The 8,419-nt window shown below is 36.2% G+C and overlaps 1 protein-coding gene across 1 annotated transcript; it reads right to left on the bottom strand.

Annotated features, from left to right (window-relative positions):
- Window positions 1-374: 374 nt before the first annotated feature.
- Window positions 375-6,242, bottom strand: LOC107807808 (hexokinase-1-like). The gene is given in 9 exon segments (NM_001325809.1): window positions 375-994; window positions 1,858-1,939; window positions 2,482-2,612; window positions 2,711-2,809; window positions 2,900-3,055; window positions 3,204-3,278; window positions 4,361-4,543; window positions 4,639-4,789; window positions 5,890-6,242. Coding segments are annotated over 9 exon segments (1,494 nt in total). The 5' UTR covers window positions 6,162-6,242; the 3' UTR covers window positions 375-649.
- Window positions 6,243-8,419: the final 2,177 nt, after the last annotated feature.

Raw genomic sequence — 8,419 nt, 5'->3', positions numbered from 1 at the left:
TATGTTCCCAATTTTTGGGAGAAAACTTCAGTTTAACCTAGAACCTAATTTCTTCACTTCAGATCTTGGATACTAGAGCAAATCTTTGATCAAAACGACTAATTACTCTAGTTTGGAAAATTGAGCCACAGTTTTATACTACAAATAGAACAACAAACTATAATCCCACAGTTTTATACTGTATAACATCAATAAAGATTTTGCTTCTGCTTTCACTCACTCCATGTGTTCCTTTTTGGAAAATCCCAAAGCTATTACAGGCAGTTGAGAGGAAATAGTAAGAAAATTGCTGATGCCTGGAAATGAAAAGGACAGAGCTACCATTTTTTATCCATGGTAGGCTAAACAGGCATGCCCAATTAACCGGCTTTCTCCGGAAATTCCCCCAATTTATTGCCTTTGAATTTGATTTCAAAAGTAAATGAAAAAGAGATTAAAGAGAGAACCAACAGTGCTGAAAGCGACTTAAAAAGGTATGCTAGATGTGTAGGCATTTCTAGGAAAAAATTCCTAGAGATAAAAAGGTACTGGGAAATTTATTAAATATGCTTGATGGTATAATCCGGAGAAAAATTGAAGAAAATGCTCGAGAGCAAAATATAAAGAGTAAAAGGTGGTTTCCTCTAGCAAGAAAGGGATTTGATCACTCCTAGGACTTATCTTCAAGGTACATTGAGTTAGAGGCAGCAAGAAGAGCAGCACCAATGCCAGAACCATCATTGGAGTGCTCGAAAACAATGCTTGTCGCCAATTCATCTCCAAGCAATTCCTTCAATGTGTTCTCTAAGCACGTTCTGTACTCTGTATAGTGCTCATACAATCCGCCATCCATGGCTACAACCGTCTTTTCTGGACCACCTTGCCTAGGTGTATCCCTTCCCATCTTCTTTAAGATTCCCAATATACCTGCAGCTGCAAGCCTTGCCCCTCGTGTTGCAACGATGTTGCACAGCTCAACGACTAATCTCCTTGTCTTCAAGGAGGTATTAGATATCTAAATGGCAGAATAAAGAAAGTGTGAATTCATGTTTGGTGATATGAAAATATATGATCAAGTAAACGTTATAGCAAAATTCAAAGGAATCGTTGATAAAGAACAAATATCAATAAATCTCAAATCTCGTTTTCCATATTCCAAGGAATAAATCCATTGTTTCTTTTTTCGTGGATAATTCTATGATCTTATGGATGAACAGGAAATATTATAATAATTCAAGAGAGCTATCTTAAACCTTCAAATGTTCTTCCTTTCCATCTTGCGAAAGAGTTTTTTCCCCTTCATATTTGTGCAGAGCTTAAAAGATAACCTATACAAAAGAATGTACCACATATTTCTTTTCCTAATATACTAATTAAAATGGAAATTATTTTTCTTCTGAAAGCTTTAAGTTGGGTGCTTTAAAAGTTAGTTTCACTTGTCTTCTGCAGTTATTGATTTCTTACGACAAAGCACTTTTGCCACATTATTTTGTTTCACACATATATCATGTGTAGTTTGGCACTATATTAGGGGTAGAACTCCTAGGCAATTACTGCAAACAAAAATTTCCATTTGATTCATCACTATCTGATACTTCTTCAGTTTTTTCCTCACAGCAAAGAAAATCTATTCATTGTTCAAATCTTTCCAGCCTTTGTTTCAACGTGAGTGACAGGAGAAGTGATATAGTTCTCGTGAAATTTACTCGTCAAGGCAAAATAATAGTATATTCCATACCCGTGAGCAATGAGGAAACTAATAAGTGCCAATTTGTTTTAAAGATCCCTATTTTTCATAAACGGGTATATATAAAGACACTAATGAAAGATAACCTTTTTTATTTATTTAGACAAGTGTTGAATAGCAATAATATCTACCTCTAGAATATCCTTCAGCTTGTCACCAACCACTCTCAGATCAGAGGATATGTCATGATGCATAGCAGACATATCAGGTGTCCTGCATATTGTTTTACATTTTTATCACTGGGGCTGTTTGAATGTGCACAAGCAAACAAAACAGATGCTTTCAAGAATTCAAGGAAACTAGAAAGGCATGAGAAGCAAGTGAATTAGAAACTAAAGTTAACTGAAGGATTTCTAAATCGATCTTAGCTCTGGCATATTTCACAGGCCACACTCATTAGTATCCAGACATGTTGTAAAGAGCAAGTGACATTGACTTGCAAGGCTTTTATCTAATTACAATCAAATTACAAGTTCAACACATCAGTGGATTAGAGAGAGAGGTGAAAAAGGATTTCCCAAGCTAGCTGAAAATATAGCCCTTGAGCTCTGTACAGCCTCTAGGGATCTTTGAAAAGCCAAGAAAGGAGTGATAAGATCCTTAAGCATGAAGGAAATGAATACTACGAAACACAAGTCATGTTATAATTTACCAAGAGAACTAGTGAAGATCAGCTTTTTAGTTATTTAATAATGCAATTTGCGTTAAGGGGAATTAATCGACAATTCTGAAGCTACAAAGAATGAAAGAAGTACCTCAATACAAATGGACTCTTGAGCTTTGGAGGGACCTCATCACCAAAAATGCCAGCATCTTCAGCCACCCTGAGTAGAACTCTGCGTAAAATTTCTCCCAAGTACATGCCAGAAGTCATCTTCTCAAATATCTGTTAGGATGAACAGAAATATTCTTCAGATACATCTAATTAATCGCAACATTAGGCAAGCTTACTACTACAAGTTATAAGAGCAGATAAACAATCACCTGATCACCAGGATTCAAACTATTAGTATCCAACGCATGATCATACTGTGTCAAGGGAAGATGGGATGACCTAAAATTACCCCATTCCATGTTGATAACCTAGAAAGAAACACAGGATGCATTTAGCAACTATTCCTGCTGCAGTATCGGAGAGAAAAGAAGATCAATAGTCACTGAACAGATCCTAACCATTTCACCAGATTTTGGCACTGGACCATGCCACTTTGGAATCGCCTGCACCCGTTCCACATAAGCTGCATTGGTCCCTGTACCTAAGATAACAGCAACAGCTACGTCGTTGTGTGTATATTTACCACCAGCCAACGTCCCAACAGTATCATTCACCTACCATTTTGAAACATAAGTCAAAATCAATACTTTACAACTAAGCAGCACTAACATGCTTTTCTGATAAGTAGTACTATCAAAATCTTTTTTCCTCACACACTATTTAAATAGAATAATATTCCTCTGTGGCACCAGATAAACTCACCAGAGCTGAGACCCGCATATCAACTCCTTTTCTTTTCATAGCTTTTGTGAGTTCTCCAACAACATCTTGGCCAACCTATGTCCATGCAATTACCATAAGCTTAGCTCTGCAGTTTGTTAAATCTAATACTTTTTCTCAGCATACAATTATCAGGTTTCATAATGGTTGTTAATTTTAACATAAACTGCTGCAACTTACATGATGATTCTACCCTTTTGTATTGGAAACAATTGAGTACCATTCATTTGACATTAAGTTATATGCTGTTGTCAAATGAGTACCATATTGAGTTAGTGGGTACAATCAACAAGTGCCGCATCAACAATTGAGTACCATATTTGATGCGGCACTTGTTGATTATACCCACTAACCAAATGAGGGACTTAATCTTTGAATAGAGAATATATGGAACAAGAAAAATATATTCGCTCTTCCATTTAGTATTGTCAAAAGCAAAAATCATAGAAAAGCACCAAGATCTGTTGGAACTTTACGCGCAACGGGCATTTCAAGTGCCCGCTTTAGCAATGTGTGTGTGTGTATCTATGTATTTATAGACACACGCACACACTTATACACGCAAAAGAAAAAATAACAATGAACACAAAGGAAATGTTATGGAACTGGAATTCCCCCTTAAGTGAAACATCAACTGAACAAAAATATATGGTTTTGAAGTTTCTGATTCAGATGGAAAGATGCAATCTTAAGTTTCTCATCTAGATTTAGTGACTAGCTTTTTCATACTACATTTAATAGTGCTCCCATTGAAGCCGTCTAAGCAAGGCAAGCGCCAAAGTTTCATTGCACCCAACATTTAGTGCTTATCCGTACCTTTAATAACACTTCTTCCATAAATGGGTGATGAAATCTTAAAATTTCTAGTATCAAAGTTTTCTTTCAGGCCAATCATATCTTAGCGTCTAAACCTAATACATAACTGGAAAAGTAAATCAGCAGGGAAAACCAATCATTTTATCTTATCTTCAGAACTAGCAGAAATACTGAAACCAAATTGGAAAGAACACAACCAAGCTGCAGAGAGCGGATGGCTAGAACTGAGCATAGCACGAATCACTAAAGGTTAATATGGATATATTGACTCTACAAGGAACTGTGATAAACAGGAAATGCAAAGTAGTGATGGCAATGGATACCGCATCATCAATGGAGAAGCCCTTTGTCCACCTCATAATAGTCCCAGAGTTGATTGAAGTCTGCATTACCGGGAATGAGAAGGTGAAACCTAGTTCTCTCTGCTTACCAGGAGGTTGTTGAAACTTTTCCCCTTCCTCGTTGACAAATTTTGCAAGTTCTGCCGCAATATAATCAAAAAGTGCCTGAAATCATGTTAAGTTGTCAACTATAAGAGCTCAAAAGGAATGTGGTTAAACAATATAGCAGGAAACAAGATCACAACAGGACAAGTACTTACTTCTGAAGTCCCGACCATCAAATTTGGAGGAATTGATGCCTCCGCAAATTCTTGATGAACAATACCACCATCTTTTCCACCAAGTTGCACTCGCAATACTCGAAAATTTGTTCCACCAAGATCCAACGCATAAAAGACGCCGGCTTCATCACTAAATTCAAAAAGTTTTGATGAAACAAACTTCTCAAAAAAAAGTATTGATGAAACAAACATTTAGCATATCCTCGTTTTATCAAATGTTATACCGGTCGCTATATAGAACTTGTTAAATCACTTCAAGAAATATTATGCATAGCACAACTGGCTGTATACTTTGGCTACTGTTTCAAAAAAATACTAAAACAGTCACTGATGAGAGAGATGATAGCTGCAAAAGCACACATCACAACCATTGCAAAAAAAATTACTTGACCTCATATTGCAAATTGCATTGATAATGCCATTGCCCTGTATGTCAAATTCAAATCAGGGATATGTCCAGGGAATTTGAGGAGTAACTTATATACTGGAGATAAATTCAGTTAAATCTTGTTTACTGCTTCTAATAAAAATGCACAATGTACCAGCTTACAGCTCTCTCGACCACATATTACATCAACGAATAGCTTAATAAACTACAGAGAATATGTAAAGCAGAATAACACAAGAAAATAGAAGTATCCTAGAATTCCATAATGCAACTCCAAGTAAATGATATCCATATACTCCCCAGTACTTATCATATAAGACAGAACAAACAATAAGAAAGACTGAATCTTGCACCAAGGGTGTGGCACAGCGGTCAGTGAAGTGGGACCAAAACCATGAGGTCTAAGATTCAAATCTTATTTCTTCCCACCTGCTTAAGAATTGGTAGCATGTACCCACGTATGCACCAGCTAGCCGGATTACTACCGGTGCAAGCCGGATTACTACCGGTGCAAGCCGGATTACCACCGCCATAAATAAAAAAGACTGAATCTTTAATACATTTCACACCCTCCTCATCATATCCCGATTAAGTAGAGATTACGAATATAATCCTACAACTTAATCTGGGATCATGCTAGAGTAAAACGCTATGAAACAGTACATTTGACAATTAGGTTCAACACAGGATAGCCAAATCTCTAGGGTCACCAAATCTATAAAAGCTGAAAGATAATTAAAAGAAAAAATCAGATTTCAACTCACAGAGCAAAAAGAAAAAAATTCCAACCAATGAATTAATGCCACCAATCATTAACGACAAAAAATCACCGCTAATCATACCCGGTGGGGAGATTATCGACGTAAGTGATAAGCATCTTGAGCTTGCTACCACCTTCGGAGGCAAGTCCAGCGTGCATCTCGACGGTCATAGCATCAGCGACTTGCTTGAGCTTAGCATCAGGGGTCCCACACTTTTCCTCAAATTCACGAAGAATAGCCATAGCACGTGCCCATTTACTAGATTTGCGCATACGGTGGTTCACTATGAATGCCGCCACAGCACATACCGTAGCGGCGCCAACCACGGCGGCTCCCACCGTCGCTTTCTTCATCCTTTCTTTTTGTCACGGCGGAGGAATTGGAGGTTGGCTAAAAGTTGGTCCACCGAAACAAATGAAAAAAAATACAAAAAAAAAAGAACAAAAAGACTGGGGATTTTTGTGCTTTTAAGGACAGTAATAAATTACAGGGGTGTTTGTTATGAATGAGATCGGATCATTCAACCTTTGGGTGGGTAGGTGGGTGGGTGGGTAGGTGGGGGGTAGGACTTCAGTAATCGAACGAGAAAAGGGGGGAATTTATTAGTGGATGAGATGAATTTTATTACTCTATTTATTAGCAAGATTTTGTTAATCTACCTTTGAGAGTTAACACTAAATAAATAGATAATTATGGATAACATTACGGAAGTCATTTCTGATGGAAAATAATTTTCTTGAAATATATTTTTTTGATGTTTGTTTTATGAATGGTAAATAATAAAAAAAAACATTATATATGTTATTAGCAAATTGGATAATAGTTGAAGTAAGTGTTAATTAAAAGTAAATAATGTGAAGTTAAAAGCCAAGATAACTCTAAAGTTAACTTCCACTCACATGGGATAAATAGTTCATTGAAAACATTAACCAACTTTTTCATTTAAAAAAGCTACTTTTCTGAAAATGACAAGAGTCTTATTAAAAATACTCTAAATGATTATGACGTTATTGATGATGTAATACTTCCTCCTATCTAATTTAATTATTTTTTAGTTATTTGCATATTAAGTAATTCAACTTTTAGACCATATTAACCCTTTATTTGTTCATTAAAAATATAACAAATACTCCTAGTTTCTTTATTCCAATGACAATTTAGGAAAAATTAACTTTTTATTGATATATGAAAAAATTAAATATTATAGATCGTAAAAAAAACGAAAAAATCAATTAAAGTAGAATGAATGGAATAATTATTAAGTAGCATTTATGTTTTTTGATTAGGATTTAAGATGCATTTAGACTCCAACGCGCATCTAGTTAAGCCAGAATCATCCGAAATCAAAAGAAGTAAAAGCAGCTAGCCTTATTCAAAACAAACTCTTCACTCTTACTATTATTTGCTCATATATTGGTGGAGAACAACATATTTACGTATTTGAACCAATATATACCGTCAGATTTTATTTTAACAAGATTTTATATTTGTCTTATATCGACGTAGGAGCAGCCAGCCAAAAACGTCCTTTTGTTCACCTTTTGGGCGAGGGGAGGAGAGCAATGTTGAATATGTCTTCATCCCACATCGGTGGGGGACTTGTATTTAGGGGAGAATTTCTCCCTATAAAAGGAGGCTTAATGTTTAGGATTTAAACACACCTCTTATTTGCCTTCTTATGTTCTTAAGGCATTTGTATCTTCTCTCTTTAGTATTATTTCATTTGTATTTTTGTAGTGGAATAAAATATTGGATGTGTCCGAGGAAGTAGACAAAATTGGCCGAACCTCGTAAATTTTGGTGTTTCTTTTATTGTTACTTTATTGTCTTATTTATTATTCGGTGGCTGTCGTAATTTTTGGTATATTAGTTGTGACTCATTCACACTATATACATTTGGCTTCCGCAACAATTGGTATCAGAGCCAAGGTAGTGTCTAAGTATGCTCTGTGGTTGCAGCATAGTCTGATCTTCCACATCAGAAAAGATTTATCTTGGTAACTGTGTCAAGGTTTTGTCTTAGCATGCTTTGTGGTTGCAGCTTAGTCTGATCTTCCACACCAGAAAAAAATAATTTTGATTTGTGTCGTCAGCTATTAAATAATATTCGTGTCAAATGGGAGACAATAAACAAGAAGAATCTACATAAAGTATCAATAATACGTCATCGTTGGCATCTTCGCTTATGACAAGAATTGTGTCAAACGCGAAATTTGCGGTAGAAATTTTTGACAGATCAGGACATTTTGGGATGTGGCAAGGCGAGGTTCTAGATGTCCTTTTTCAACAAGGGCTGGATCTTGCTGTCACACCTCCTTTTTCTGCCCCCGCGAGGGTGCGTAGAGAGTTTTTCCAATTAAAGGACAGTCGAAACAGGATTTATTTGTTTTGTTTCAGAGTCGCCACCTGGGAATTTTAAGGCGTCCCAAGTCACCAATTTTTAATCCCTGAATCGAGGAGAATATGACTCTGTTTGTTATTCTGCGAACCAGAAATCCTGAATAAGGAATTCTGTTAATCCGGAAGAAGGTGTTAGGCATTTCCGAATTCCGTGGTTCTAGCACGGTCGCTTAACTGTTATTATATTTGACTTTGATTTATTAAATGCATA

The sequence above is a fragment of the Nicotiana tabacum genome, chromosome 6 (assembly GCF_000715075.1).
Source record: "Nicotiana tabacum cultivar K326 chromosome 6, ASM71507v2, whole genome shotgun sequence".
Lineage (NCBI taxonomy): Eukaryota > Viridiplantae > Streptophyta > Magnoliopsida > Solanales > Solanaceae > Nicotiana > Nicotiana tabacum.
The sequence above is the reverse complement of the archived record's forward strand: the minus strand, read 5'-3'. Positions and strand labels throughout refer to the sequence as shown.